The 16,011-nt window shown below is 47.8% G+C and overlaps 1 protein-coding gene across 1 annotated transcript in view; it reads right to left on the bottom strand.

The window, feature by feature from the left end:
* amph (amphiphysin) overlaps positions 1–16,011 on the bottom strand; it is a 541,139-nt gene that overhangs the window by 135,763 nt on the left and 389,365 nt on the right. The window contains exons 9-11 of the mRNA XM_070890365.1: positions 10,859–10,941; positions 7,718–7,868; positions 5,862–5,990 (exon numbers count right to left, since the gene is read on the bottom strand). Coding sequence (XP_070746466.1) covers positions 5,862–5,990; positions 7,718–7,868; positions 10,859–10,941 — 363 coding nt within the window. The remainder of the gene's footprint in view (positions 1–5,861; positions 5,991–7,717; positions 7,869–10,858; positions 10,942–16,011) is intronic.

Below are 16,011 nucleotides of genomic sequence, written 5' to 3'. Positions count from 1 at the left end.
GGGAGCTTGTTGACTGTGAGGTGGAGCATGGCAGCGAGGAAGATTGAGAAGAGGGTTGGGGTGATGACGCAGTCCTGTTTGACCCAGGCCTGGACGTGGATTTCCCATACCTCGGGAGCCTCTTATCAACAAGAGCAGACATTGACGACGAGATTCAACACTGCCTTCAATGCACCAGTGTAGCCTTCGGCCGCCTGAGGAAGAGTGTTTGAATACCAGGCCCTCAAAACTGCCACCAAGTTCATGGTCTACAGGGCTGTAGTAATACCCGCCCTCCTGTATGGCTCAGGGACATGGACCATGTACAGTAGACGCCTCAAGTCGCTGGAGAAATACCACCAGCGATGCCTCCGCAAGATCCTACAAATCCCCTGGGAGGACAGATGCACCAACATTAGCGTCCTCGACCAGACCAACATCCCGAACATTGAAGCACTGACCACACTTGACCAGCTCTGCTGGGCAGGCCACATTGTTTGCATGCCAAACATAAGACTCCCAAAGCAAGCGCTCTACGCGGAACTCCTTCACGGCAAACGAGCCAAAGGTGGGCAGAGGAAACGTTACAGGGACACCCTCAAAGCCTCCCTGAAAAAGTGCAACATCCCCACTGAAACCTGGGAGTCCCTGGCTAAAGACTGCCCTAAGTGGAGAAAGTGCATCTGGGAGGGCGCTGAGCACCTCGAGTCTCATCGCCGAGAGCATGCAGAAATCAAGCGCATGCAGCGGAAAGAGCGTGCGGCAAACCTGTCTCACCCTCCCTTTCCCTCAATGACTATCTGTCCCACCCGTGACAGGGTCTGTGGCTCTCATTTTGGACTGTTCAGCCACCTAAGGACTCATTTTAAGAGTGGAAGCAGGTCTTCCTCAATTCCGAGGGACTGCCTATGATGATGATGATGAACTGACATCAGTAATGGGGAAAATGTTGGAATCAATTATTAAAGATGAAATAACAGCGCATTTGGAAAGCAGTGACAGGATCGGTTTAAGTCAACATGGATTTATGAAAGGGAAATCATGCTTGACAAATGTTCTGGAATTTTTTGAGGATGTAACTAGTAGAGTGGACAAGGGAGAACCAATGGATGTGGTGTATTTGGACTTTCAAAAGGCTGTTGACAAAGTCCCACACAAGAGATTGGTGTGCAAAATTAAAGCACATGGTATTGGGGGTAATGTACTGATGTGGATAGAGAACTGGTTGGTAGACAGGAAGCAGAGAGTCGGGATAAATGGGTCCTTTTCAGAATGGCAGGCAGTGACTAGTGGGGTGCCGCAGGGCTCAGTGCTGGGACTCCAGCTATTTACAATGTACATTAATGATTTAGATGAAGGAATTGAGTGTAATATCTCCAAGTTTGCAGATGACACTAAACCGGGTGGCGGTGTGAGCTGTGAGGAGGAGGCTAAGAGGCTGCAGGATAACTTGGACAGGTTAGGTGAGTGGGCAAATGCATTATAATGTGGATAAATGTGAAGTTATTCACTTTGGGGGCAAAAACACGAATGCAGAATATTATCTGAATGGCGGCAGATTTGGAAAAGGGGAGGTGCAACGAGACCTGGGTGTCATGGTACATCAGTCATTGAAAGTTGGCAAGCAGGTACAGTAGGCGGTGAAGAAGGAAAATGGTATGTTGGCCTTCAGAGCTAGCGGATTTGAGTATAGGAGCAGGGAGATCTTACTGCAGTTGTACAGGGCCTTGGTGAGGCCTCACCTGTAATATTGTGTTCAGTTTTGGTCTCCTAATCTGAGGAAGGACGTTCTTGCTATTGAGGGAGTGCAGCGAAGATTCACCAGACTGATTCCCAGGATGGCTGGACTGACATATGAGGAGAGACTGGATCAACTGGGCCTTTATTCACTGGAGTTTAGAAGGATGAGAGGGGATCACATAGAAACATAAAACTCTGACAGGACTGGACAGGTTAGATGCAGGAAGAATGTTCCCGATGTTGGGGAAGTCCAGAACCAGGAGACACAGTCTAAGGATAAGGGGTAAGCCATTTAGGACTTAAATGAGGAGAAACTTCTTCATTCAGAGAGTTGTTAACCTGTGGAATTCCCTATCACAGAGAGTTGTTGATGCCAGTTCATTGGATATATTCAAGAGGGAGTTAGATCTGTCCCTTACAGCTAAAGGGATCACGGGGTATGGAGAGAAAGCAGGAAAGGGGTACTGAGGTGAATGATCAGCCATGATCTTATTGAATGGTGGTGCAGGCTCGAAGGGCCGAATGGCCTAGTCCTGCACCTATTTTCTATGTTTTAATTGACTTGGAGCTGCTGTTTAAGGCAAGCTTTCATGTACGTGTGTGACTGAATAGAATGGAGAATGAAGGAAGTGTTGGACAAAGCCTAAGCTGGGGCCATGCCTCCTGCTTCTTTCTTCAAGTCTTGGTCTTGGATTTCAAGGACCCCTTCTTTAAAGAGAGGACATAGCTTTGCTGGATCTCCTCCCACGGTTGACCTCTCCTTCTTGTTATATGCTGTCTTCTCCTGCAAATGCAGAGTCGTTGGCCTTGGTGGCCAGTCAAATTCCAGTCTGAGTGCTATTTGTCGGTATTGGGAACATGCTGACTTGCAGAATACAGGTATGGCATATGGAAGGTGTAGTCAGGGCCTTGTCTAGTGTAGGCCCCAGTTGAAGATGTTGGGCAAGGGAGGTGCTAGAAATTGCACAGTGCAGCCTAAAAGGTGACCATTGAAAAACTCAAGGCATACTGAAGGAATGCATGGGGAGGAGATAAGGGGGCCGAAAATGCCCCCCTTTTTTAGAGCCGTTACTGCCTCAAAGAGGAAAGCACTCACCACTCAGTCGGGGTGGATGGGGCAACATTTTCTAAATTCCCCTCCTTTATTTTTGGAGCGGTGTATGGGACTGCCCCGGCCATCTTCCCGCACCGTCGGGCACGTGCCGACCCCTTACCCACTGGCTTTCCACCCCATGTGGGAAATTGCCCCGCGGAAGCGGATTGGCCGCCGCTTGGTGCCCCCGACAGCTTTCCTCGGCGGGAAGCTTCTTGTGGCTGGACGGCACGTTCACATTTAAAGGAAGGGGTGCACTGCCGCAACCACCATTTCATTTTAATTGTCGACCGACTCCGAAGTCGGCCCGACAATGACAGCCACGGGTTCGGCCGGGCCGCCAACAAGCAGCCCGACCTCCCCCTCTTGGGTACCAGGCCGCTGGCCTGGCCGAAACCCTCCCTGGTGGCCCAGTGGGTGCCACTAAAGTAGCTGCAGAGCTCGCAGTTGTCCGCTTCTTTAACAGTTGGCCTCCGCCTGCTCATCCACGACTTCCGCCCTGCTGCAGCCACACTTCATGCTCCAACACTGGCAGAGGGAAAAAGGGGGCAAAATCGCGTGAAACACCGCTCCATCAACTGGAGCGGTGAATCTACAAAAAAAACGGTAGGTGCCCCCCGTTTGGGGCAGAGAGCAATTTCGGCCCTGAGAATTTACACCACAATTACCAAGAGGTTTCCAACATTGCCACTCTTGATGAAACCATTGAACTTTTTGACAATTCTGCCACATCCTCGGAATAGTGGAATTCACATTCAGCACACCAGCCACGGCCTGCCAAGCCGTGTACCCCAAATATTGGGCACACAACAGTCAACTCTGGGGAACACCAGTTGCACTTGCTGCAGCAAGACTTCGATGGTCTCCTCTTGCAAATGGGCCGTTCTTTTCCTTCCCACTCTGCTGCCAGACATCTTCAGCTGCAGAGAACTGCACTACTGCTGCCAGTCACAAAGATATCGCTGTCTTTTTGCCACAGGTGTTATAGGGCTGTGGGACCTGAATTCCTTCCCTTTCATGGGCTTATGCTAAATCTCAGACATTATCCTGTGTTACACATTCCCACAGCATGCACATAGGTGAAGAGTTCTGGGCAGTCAGAGGTTTGGGAAGGGGGGAGTCTGTGCACTTCCCTTGTGGGGCCTAGAGGAGCAGTCCTGGCGTTGGGGTCCTATTGACGGAATAGGACCATGATTTGCATAAATGTTCAAGGCTCCTGCCGACTTGGGCAAACACCTCATGTGCCTGATAAATCAGGAATTTTAAAATCGTGATGGGTCGATGTAATTCACCCACTCCATTTTAGCTGCCCACCCCACTTGGGCCCAGTTTCTGCCAAGCGAAGGGGCAGTTAAAATTGTTCACTTCATTTCATTCATGTCAGTGCCAATCTTACCAAGGATGTGAGGAAAAGCAACAGCAATTTGATCCTTGAGGAACCCCCCAACCCCCGCCCCCAAGTGTGTGTACTGATTGTGCAAGACAGAAACCTTTACACTAACACGAGCTCTCTTCAGGAAAACAGCTGGGAGAAGTTTGTTAAACTCAGCTATTGGAACGTGGCACTTTAACACAAACAGAGAGCACGGGCCACGCCAACAAGAACAAAAGGCCTTGCAGGACAGAAATTAATGTAAACCTTCAAAGTTCCAGCATGTGCACCTGTCATGCAAAGGATTACACCTCGAGCATTAATTGGTAAGTAAGGTGGTCCCCTTAACTGAATACTCCATTTGCAGTTCTGTCACTTGAATCTCTGTGCCCAGGGTGCTAGTTCTTAAAGTCGACCCCATATTCTGAGAAACAGAGTTTGAAATTACGCAAATTTTGAAAACCAAATTATAGCTCGGAGCTGCAAACACCAAGAGAGCACCAAACTGGTAGGAACAATGTAACTGTAATTGGTTAAATCCGCACACTTATCGAGGTGATACTTCAAATAAATGTCCTGTATTGAGATTCAAACATATTTTCAGAAATATGTGGTAATTATTGCCTCACTTGGACTGAATGTCCCAGAATTATATCTTCAGAGTCTGGAAGTAAGAGTTTTGCCTGCTGGCTCCCTATGGCATACACTAGCCATGATTTCCCATTTCATTATTATAATGAATAGAATATTGTGAGCAGTGCAATCCCATGGGTGTTCCTGGTGTACGAAACCATCATGCCTGGATGCTGAAGATGAAAATCTAGGCTAATAACTGTGAATGAACAGGGGACTATAAGCCATCTGCAAGTACTTCACAAACAGTGCAGCTGCAGCTTTACGTAAAGGTACGCAACCCAGGAAGAAGATGCCATGACACAATGTAAAATCCACACACTGACACAACTTCCATGGAATATATCGGTGCTTGCCTTGGCTCAGTGGTAGTGCTCTCATTCTCAGAATGTATGTGTCGCTGGCAAGGCCTGTATTTATTACTCATCCCTAGTTGCCCTTCAGAAGGTGGTGGTGGTGAGCCTTCTTCTTGAACGGTTGCAGTCCGTGTGGTAAAGGAATTCCCACAACGCTGTTAGGTAGGGAGTTGAGCACACAAACTAGGCTGACCCTTCAGTGCAGTACTGAGGGAGTGCTGCACTGTCAGAAGTGCTGCCTTTCCAATGAGGCATTAAACTGAGGCCCCGTTTGCTTCCTCAAGTAGATGTTCAAGAACCCCAACACTATCTGAAGAAGAGCAGGCAATTTCTATGTACTGGCCAACATTTATCCCTCAATCAACATCACATAAAACAGATGATCTGGTCACTTATCTCATTGCTATTCTGGAATCTTGCTGTGCTGCCATGTCTCTCCATATTACAACAGTGACTACACTTGAAGAGTACTTCATTGGCTGTAAAGCATTTTGAGACACCCAGAGGTTGTGAAAGATGTTATATAAATGCAAGTTCTTTCTTTCATATAACTAGCTCAGTGAATAGTTAGCACAGTTACTAAAAGCAAATGGTGATTACATTTCCTGTTTGTGACTGAAACAGTGACAAGCTTCACCTTGCATGTCTAGGTGCCTGGGTAAACAGTGTAGTTGCAAAGTCAGCTGACCTGTGATGGGCTGGTGACATTGATCTCGGGAACGAAGTTGTCCTCAAAGAAGTTGATAATGTTTTCCTGCTGCAGCTCCTTTGTTGGGGTGAGTTTTGGAGGTGGTGGGACTGGGGGCCCTTTTCTCAGCTAGATACAACAGGGGGAAAAGGAGAAGTAAAAAAGAGAAATTAGATGACAAGCCCTGCACAGAAACAAAAGTATCAACGAGGGCAGATTCCGCAATCTCGCGCTCCCAGGAATTTCACTGTGGGGAATTGCGGACCGACGTCCTGGATTTCTTGTCCTTTAATTTTGATGGCCTGCTGGATTGTGGAATCGGCCTTTGGAAGGGGGGCTTCTGACAAAGCTGACAATACTTCAAGAAACAAAGGAGCCCCCGATTTTAACAGCGGGCCAGTTTTGAGTGGGTGAGCAGCGGTGTGAGTTAGAAACTCATCCGTTGCCGCAGAAATGAGACCCAGGGTATTTTAAATCACTGTCTTCATTTAAATCCCGCCGGCCGACTGTGGGAAATCACATGGCCTGGAGTCCAGCCCCCAACAGCAGGTGGCAGGATCGCCTGCTGGACAATTTCGTGGGGGCCCCGCGATTGGGGGCAGGTGGGTGTGATCGAAGCATAGGAAGCCTAAGGTTTCCCCATGGGGCCCAGAGTAGCACTCCTGCTCCTCCTGGTCCTACAAGGAAAGTAAAAAAATATTTAAAACTTACATTTCCGAGTCTCTTGTATCCTCAACCTACTTCCTCACTGTGTTGGCCCGGCAAGGAAACTCACTGCTGCTTCTCGATCAGGCCGCCTAGTAAACATGTTAAAAAGGACCCCACCAGCTTTGGGTGGGTGTCCTCGCAGGTAAATGACCTGTGCAATTTTAACTGCCCACCTGCCCAGTTGCTGTTGGATGGGAAGAGTTAAAATCACCCTCAGAGTCTATGGCATTCCAGTGGGGCATAAGGATGCATTGTTTATTATGTTCATGTTTTGGGATGGAACTCGGATCTGGTGGGATTCTGCCCAGTGTAAAGAACGGCCCAAACTCTGGCTGTGGGGAGGGTGGGGGGAGCAGGGCTAATGGATATTCTACCCACTCCCCTCTCCCCACATCTCAAAACAGCTTTAGGGGATTAACTGGGGGAGTTCTTAGACTGCCCTGGGAATTCCAGTCAATCTGGAGGCCCAGTAGAAGTCACAGCAGCTGAGAGCTGGCATGCTTTCTGTACTAGGCCTTGCCAAAAGCCTCATAAGGTTCCCAGGCATACCTTAAAATTGAAGCCCACATTTCCTTGGTACTTACTCTGCCGTCAGAACAGGGTGGTGCTGCTCCCATTTCCCAGCCTGCAGTCGGGTCAAGTGCTCTGTTGGACTCATGCAGGTGCAGTCCCTCTGCTCCGACTATTTAAATGGCCCCGTACCCACGATTGGGACAGTGGCCGGATCAACTGCTGTCGCCACTTCCACCAGCGAATCGCAGTTCCCAAGAAAACAGGGCCAGAGAATACGGAAAAGGGGCAATATGGATTCGTCATGTGTAAAAGGGTTAACACTTGTCGAGAGCCTCACACCCAAAACATTTGCCTTACTGACGCTGAGTGAACTGTGCTGTGCATTTGCAGCATTTTCTATATTTGTTACCATCATTTTTTTCCCTTTCCCTCATTACTTTTACCCGCATTCTGTGTGCCACTTTAATGTATTTTCCAATGGTTCAAACCTGCCCATTTTGTAAAGTCTGTGCAGCATGTGAGGAGCATTACACATGCAAAGAAGACAATTTTCAGTTTGTCTGTGCTGCTAAACACAACAGAACTTTACCCGAATCCAGCATCCGCAGTATTTTGCTTTTGTTTTCGAACTTTACCAGAGATGGTGACTTGGGCCGAGTTGGAGTATGAGCTGGTGATGCTGCCAAAGGTGCCAAAGTATGGTTAGGGCTGGCCACAGGGCTACTGGGTGGAGATGGTTCTTCTGGTGGTGTCGGGGTGTTGGAAATTCTCAGCGGCCCAGAGTCACTGTAACAGGACAGCACAGCGTACAGCCATAAATTAGCTGGTGATATTATAAGAGGATTATACATATCTTGTCACAGTAAGACTGGGTCTGACCAAAAGTCTGGGCCTATAATTGCGCCATCCTTCTCCAATCATCTACCAAACACACTTCATACAAGCTTCTGGGATTTCTGTCATTGTTAAGTGAAGTATTATTCAGATTAAAGCTTCAACTTCCACATCACTGCTCAATCACACACTGCGCCCTGAAATCTTCCAACGCTGAATAAGAGGTTTTGAACACAGACACAATTCAGCCTTGTATTCTCATCGTTTACCCTGACACAGGATAACATGTAAATAGTCTGGAGAGATGTATCAGGAAGGGCAGTCCTGAGAATGAAGTGTTTTATACTTAAGCTATCCATTTCTTAATTCTAAAACACAAACAATAACATTAGACTGATGATAAAGGGATTGGATATCCATACAAACTCAATAACTAAGCATAAACACAAACCACAGATATCTAGGGTAAATGCACAAAGCAAAAAAAGCAGATTGATATTTACAGTCAGCAGGGGCAATATCAAACATTAATAAGATTTACCACCTGGTAGTAATCTTGCTTCAGCTTAGTTTTTGACAGAAGACCAATATCTAAGCCTCCTTAGCCAGCCTAAAGCTCACACGGTTTGGTATTCCTAGCTACAATCATGATCTGTTTAAATGCTAATAATTCCTACTACCAACTGTTCTACATCACACACTCCAAACCTACCTCCATCTCCTTTGTCAACAGTAGCAAAACGCAGTGTGAAATATCATCAAACATTTGAATATATCCAATTGTTAATGGTTTCAAACATAATTTTTACATGACAAAGATCTACTTCAATGGTAAGAACCCAGTAGTAATCCAACTAGACTTTCAGAAAGAATTTAAGAAATGAAAATGGGATTTTCAGCTCATCAAGCCCATTCTTTCCACATACCATCAACACTCTACCCATCTATTTAATCTCCTTACACAACCCATGTACTCTCTACCCTATCATGGACTCCACCCCATCCATTTGAACTCTTTCCCACAGCCCATGTACACTGTAACCTATCATGGACTCTGCTTCATCCATTCAGCCCCCTTCCACAACCCATATAAACTTTAACCTATCATGGGCTCTATCCCACCCATTTAATTTCTCCTTCCATAGCACCATATATACTGTACCCCATCATGTGTCTGGAGCCTTTCTAGGTGTTGTTCTCCAATAGAAACCAGGAGGTCCTGTGGTCTATAGTCAGTCCCACAGTTGCTGACCTCTCAGGCACTTGTGTTTGCACCCCATTTCCCAGATGCAATGCCCTGCCGGAGGACAGGCATGTGCCAGTGATGTAAATGTAGCATGTTAACAACCCAACAAATTCGGGCACCCTGAGGCTTAGTCACTTGGGTGTACTAGGACCCGTCAAATGGCCTCGTTAAAGAGATGGGAAGGAAATTGAGATATTTATTATTGTATTATGCAGGGAAACACAGTCATCAAATCGCGAAAATATGCATACAAGGTTCTTTTTGACTGCCAGGTGTCTGATACATACACACAGACATGCACACATGCACACATGTACACATATACAAACTCATCACTGCATTAAAACATTTCTAAAGAAAACTGAGCAACCCACACATGTAGAGTTTCTGTTGGCTTGATATGGAGTGCACACTCTCCCCCAGTAGGAGTTTAACCATCTAAAGTCATATGTACATTTACTAGATGATGTGATTGCATGAGCACTAACATTAGATAGAAACTGAAAATGGGACTGTCAACCCTTTAACATGAAACCAACTCTTCCTTCATCTGTGCAAGGGAGAAGCCTGTTACTGGAAGGGGACCTTCATGAGTTTGAAGAGCTCCATGCTGAAGAACCAATTTAAGATATGACTTCTGCCCATATATGGCAACAGGCTATATCCTGGCGAGCCTTTTGCCTTTCTGCATAGAGCACCTTCATGTTGTTGGTCTGAATTCAGAACTCTTTAGCCTGAGGCACAGTGAAAATTGAGATCTCCGAGATTAATACTTACTAGCAAAGTGGAAGATAAGCAGCCATTAGTTTGGCTGCTGATTAGTGGTTCAATACTGATCCTGGTTTTACTAGAAGTTTTGAACACAAAATGAATTATATGAACATCGGCACATAGAAACAAAGGGGATGCCATTCAGCCCCTCGAACTCATTCAAAATGAGGTTTTCAATAAAGATCCCCTCAGTGGTGTGAAGTGGAAATCAGGACTGTCAGCAGGGATAGTGTGAGCAAAAGCTTTATGTGTCAATCGAAAGTAAAATCAAGTGAGTGTAAAACGGGAGGCTGACCTGATCCCGTCAGTTTTCCGGTGAGTGGGTTAGGATTAAATTACCCTCCTCCAGACTTACAAATGCTACTTCAATGGGGACCCCCATATTGTAAAATTGGCCCTTATGTTTGTCGAGCACGTTGTGCAAATTTCTCTGTCAATCGTGGCTCAGTGGGTAACTCTGAGTTGGAAGGTTGTAGGGTTTTCCAGGAACTTGAGCACATAAATTTAGGCTGACACTCCAATGCAGTGCTGAGGGAGTGCTGCACTGTCAGATGTGCCGTCTTTTGGATGAGACGTTAAACCGAGGCCCCGTCTGCCCTCTCAGGTGCACGTAAAAGATCCAATGGCATTATTTGGAAGAAGAGCAGGGAAGTTATCCCCGGTGTCCCGGCCAATATTTATCCCTCAATCAACATAAAAACAGATTATCTGGTCATTATCACATAGTTGTTTGTGGGAGTTTGCTGTGCGCAAGTTGGCTGCCATGTTTCCTACATTACAACAGTGACTACACTCCAAAAAGTACTTAATTGGCTGTAAAGCGCTTTGAGATGTCCGGTGGTTGTGAAATTGCTATATAAATGCAAGTCTTTCTTTCTTTTTAAAATGAGGCAATGATGATTTAAGTTTCCATTAGGTACAATACCTGGGTGCGCCTTGGATGGTAAAAGCTTTGTCAGCATGCTGCTCTCCCAGCTTACTCATTATTTCATACAGTTTGTGGCAGAGCTAAAAAACAAAAGGAAACAGGTATGAGGAGTTATGTCCAAATAAACACTCAAAGTGGTATGATAATAACCAGTTGCTTTTATTTCCAGACATTGTAAAAAAATAATATTAGAAGACATTGGAATGTAATTGCTACAAAATCTTTGCTCATATCAGGGGGCCCAACTAGTGTTCAGTTAATAATATGCAAATTCCATTCATATTAAACTACAGCTTTGGAGATTAAAAGAGTGCAGGGGCCGAAATTGGTGGAAGTTGCGCCCGCAACCACCGAGGTTCCGCCAGAAATGTACTTTTTTTGGGGGCGATTCCTCCGGAACCGCCCATCGGCCGTCCACGTTCCGCCCTGCTGAAGATTGGTCGCGGAGAGTTTCGACGTTGTGCCGCCTATCCATGCCGGATGCTGGAAATCGCCCATTTTCGTTCGGGATGCTGGCCTCAGATCAACCTGCCGCCCGCCAGAAGGACCGCTGGCAAAAAGCAGGTCTGAGGTGGCTGTGAGTGGGGCGGCAGTGAGAAGGGCTTTGAGTGCTGCAGCGCTGCACTTCAGTGGGACTGCTAGAAAAAAGTTTCCTGAATGTTGCTTCAGTTTATTGATCGTGCTCATGTTTAACTGGTATGTGATAAAAGCGACTAAAATGTGTCTAAGCTGATGGAAACTTTTTTTTTAACCTTGTTGAAACACCTTCATTTAAAACCACAATGGCCAAGGCCAAATAATTATCAATAACTGAAAAGTATGCAGCATGTCACATTTTGTACAGCCTAGCTCATTAATTAATTCTGTGACACAGTCCTTCTGAAAGTTCTCAGGGAAGCACTAGATATAACATAGAAGGTCAGAGGCACAGACTTAGAATGATCTATTGTAAACCTGAGACAGCTGCAGACTCTCACAACATTGGAGTATGGGAGGAAAAGGGTATAAAGTTACAGCTGTTTGACGTTAGGGGCAGAGGAAACTGAGGAAGGACTGCGGTCAATAGAACACAGCAAGAAACAAGGGCCGCAGTGACTTAGTGGCCTACCGTTGAGGTTTCAACGAATAGACTGTCACTATCGCCTTGTTAAGTTTTATTTCTTTGTACTGCAAGGGAATTACTTAATAACATCTGTTCTGCTTAATCACAAAATACCTGTACCCAGCATGCTTTGTTGTGGTCACGGACATATCTCTGTTCTGAGAGATGTAATAAATCTGACAGATCGAATAACCCTCACAGCACATAAAGAGTAATGTGATGGACCTTAACCCTCACAGAAAGAGTTCAGATATGTTTCTCCATATGACTCGGTTGAAGGGAAGGTGTGGTAGAGGAAGCACCAATGAGTAGCGAAAGATGGTAAAGGCTCAGTGGAGATACCCGCCAAGAGTTTTGAGAGCATTTCATGCGGAACATATTTAGGCACATATTGTGACTGCACAGATGGTATGAGATTATGTCAGGCTGAATAAGCGAGAGTTAGAAGATGTAAATAAATGGCGCATCGCTGCAACTGAGTCAGAAGAGGCATGGAACACGGGAAAAGACATTTAATGTACTACAATGTAACTGATGACCATGTCATCTCAGGGGTGGCACTCTGCCATGTTTGGCCTCGGAAAAAGAGGGTTGAAGTGCACGCCTTAAGGTCTACCCTGCAAGTAGGTAAAGTGAGTGTCTTTGAATGGCAGTCTTCCTGCATTGGTGACCCTTCCTTGTCGTGTTGCGATGGCCTGATGACAGGACCCATTATACAGTGCAGTCATATGTGGATGGGTAGCTTTTCGTTATAAAGCAGATTACCTGACGGACAGATGTGTGTTTCTCACAAGGCACCACACATGACATTAAATGAGACACTGACCAAGAGAGGGTCAACAATGTGAGTCCATTGAAGCTGCACGCACAGGGGAGCGGGCATATGGGCTCAGAGTGGGATCAGAGTACTAGCCGAAAGGACTTCTATCTCGGGCCGAAGGGACCCCTGCACCAGCCCACTTCTATCCCATGCTGAAAGGACCCCACACCAGCCTGCTTCTATCCTGGGCCGAAAGGACACCGCACCGGGCCACTTCTATCCCGTGCCAAAAGGACCCCGCACCGGGCGGTTCTATACCGGGCCCGCTTCTATCCCGTGCCAAAAGGACCCCGCACCGGCCCGCTTCTATCCCGGGCCGAAAGGACCCCGCACCGGCCCGCTTCTATCTGAGTCAGAAGGTTGTGGGTTTGAGAGTGGAGGACAGGCCCAGCCCAGGAGCGGAGGACAGCCCCCCATCGGGAGCGGACAGACCCAGCCCGGGAGCGGAGGACAGCCCGGGAGTGGAGGACAGACGCTGCCCGGGAGCGGAGGACAGCCCGGGAGCGGAGGACAGGCCCCCATCGGGAGCGGACAGACCCAGCCCGGGAGCGGAGGACAGCCCGGGAGTGGAGGACAGACGCTGCCCGGGAGCGGAGGACAGCCCGGGAGCGGAGGACAGGCCCCCATCGGGAGCGGACAGACCCAGCCCGGGAGCGGAGGACAGCCCGGGAGTGGAGGACAGACGCTGCCCGGGAGCGGAGGACAGCCCGGGAGCGGAGGACAGCCTGGGAGCGGAGGACAGACCCAGCCCAGGAGCAGGGCCCCTCTGTCCTGCCCTGTACTGCAGTCTCGCGACTTGGGCCTCCCGGCTGGATCTCCTTCGGCGACTGTGAAACATTCTGCCCGGGGCCGGCATCGAACCGCCCGAAGGGACTCCGAGGCTTGCAATGAACCGGCCGAAGGGACTCTGGGACCGGCGTCGAACCGGCCAAAGGGTCTCAATTTTTTAAACGTTTAATCAACTTTTAAACTTCTTAAACAATTTGGGAAAACTCTTAAATTTTTAATCAACTTGGAGAACTTTTTCTTTTTTTTTCTAACTTTTAAACAATTTGATTTACATTTTACACTTTTTTAATCAACTTTATCAATTTTATCTATTTATTAAACCTTCAATCAACCTGTGTAACTTATTTTTAATAATTCGGAAATACTTTTCAACTCTTAAACTTTTAAAACAACTTGGAAACCTTTGGGGAAATTTTTAACCTTGGAAGAAACTTTCCAAAACATCCCTCAGAACCCCTGCGGTCAGCTGACCTTCCTAATGCCTGCCCCCCAAGCAAGCCTCGGGCCATCTACCATCAATGGCGCTACTCGGCGCCAAGCTTGCAGCCAGCATCTCGCCGTAGGCAATTAGGCTTATCCAGCTGTGCCTAGTCTCCAGTCGACTTTGGACCCCCTTGCCACTGGACCAAGACCTTGCTCAGCTAAGCCCGTGTGGTTGCCGGTGTGCAGCGGCCACCCCACGTTAAAAGAACTCACGCACAGGCATCTTCCACTTCGCTAATATGAAGTTCGGGACCTGGAACATCAGGACCCTCATGGGCAACTCCAATAGCAACAGGCCAGAACGCCGCACTGCCATAGTTACCCGGGAACTTCGACGTTTTGACATTGACATCGCCACCCTAAACGAGACCCGGCGGGCAGGAGAAGGCCAGCTCAAGGAATAAGGTGGAGGTTACACCTTTTTCTGGAAAGGAAAACCAGAGGAAGAACATCGCCTTCATGGAGTTGGCTTCACTGTCAAAAATGAACTGGTCGACCGCCTCAAAGACTCCCCCTGTGGGGTTAACGAACGCCTCATGACTCTCTGTATTACCCTATCCCGGAACCAATGCGCCACAGTCATCAGTGCGTACGCCCCAACACTTGATGCAATGGATGAGGCTAAAGAGGGTTTTTATTCCAACCTCGAGATATCCCAGTCCCGCGACTCCACGGGCGAGAAATTGATCCTGCTAGGTGACTTTAATGCCAAGGTCGGCAAAGACACAGCCCTCTGGGGAGGCGTGATTGGCAGAGAGGGGGTATGGAAAGCCAACTCCACCAGTACCCTACTCCTGACAAAATGTCTAGAACACAAACTCCTCATCACCAACACCCTGTTCCGCCAGAGGGACAAATACAAGGCATCGTGGCAACACCCTTGCTCCAAACATTGGCACCTGCTCGACTATGTCATTGTCTGAGCCAGGGATCGCAAGGATCTGTGCATCAATACGCGCGCCAGGACAGGAGCTGACAACTGCTGGATGGACCAGCGCCGAATCCGATCCATCATCAATATAAATATAGCCCAAAGCAGAGGGGACAGCAGAAGCAGTGCTGCAAAAAAGTTAATGCCGGGGCACTTAAAGACCCAGCTAAGAGAGCCCTATACAGCCAGTGCCTCACAGCTAATCTGGCATGCTTTGATGACCCTGAGATGCTGAATGCCCACAGTGCTTGGTCTGCCCTCCAGGTTTCCATAACCAGTGCCTGTGAAGAGATACTTGGTCACTCAACCAGAAAACACCAGGACTGGTTTGATGAAAATGATCAGGAGATTCAAGAACTAATAGACCGTAAGCGCAGAGCATTTCTGAGCCTCAAGCAACAACCTAACTCGGGAGCTGCAAAACAATGTTACAGACAGCTCAAAGCTGAGGTCCAACAAAAAACCTGGGACCTAAAGAACAGGTGGTGGATGGAGAAAGCACAGGAGATACAACAACTGGCCGACAGCCACGATATGCGAGGATGCTTCATTGCAGTCAAGGCCACCTACGGTCCAAACTCCCAAGGCCCTACCCCACTCTTGGCCAAGAACAGGGAAACACTCGTCAAGGACACTGAGGCTGTCAGGGCCCGCTGGAAGGAGCACTTTGAAGATCTCCTCAATCGAGACTCTGCCTTTGACTGTGGAGCAAGGAGTGGCCTATAAAGGCCCAGCGGGAGTCCGGGGAGCAGTGGCAGTCGAGCAGCGAGCTGCAACAGGGTCAGAAGTAAGAAAGAAGTAAAAAGTAACCGAAGGGTGACGTCACAGCCAAGAGGGTAAGTGATTGGCTGGTTGAGTGGTGAGCAGTTTTATTTTTATTTATCTTCTTGTTCTTAGCAGTAAGAAACCTTGTCATTGTTGCCAAATTAAGTAATCTAAGGGTTAAGTCATGGCAGGAGAGCCCAGACCCGTGTCATGCTCCTCCTGTGCTATGTGGGAAGATGGGGACGCTTCCAGTGTCCCGG

Source organism: Pristiophorus japonicus, chromosome 1 (genome assembly GCF_044704955.1).
Source record: "Pristiophorus japonicus isolate sPriJap1 chromosome 1, sPriJap1.hap1, whole genome shotgun sequence".
Classification (NCBI taxonomy): Eukaryota; Metazoa; Chordata; class Chondrichthyes; family Pristiophoridae; genus Pristiophorus; species Pristiophorus japonicus.
The sequence above is the reverse complement of the archived record's forward strand: the minus strand, read 5'-3'. Positions and strand labels throughout refer to the sequence as shown.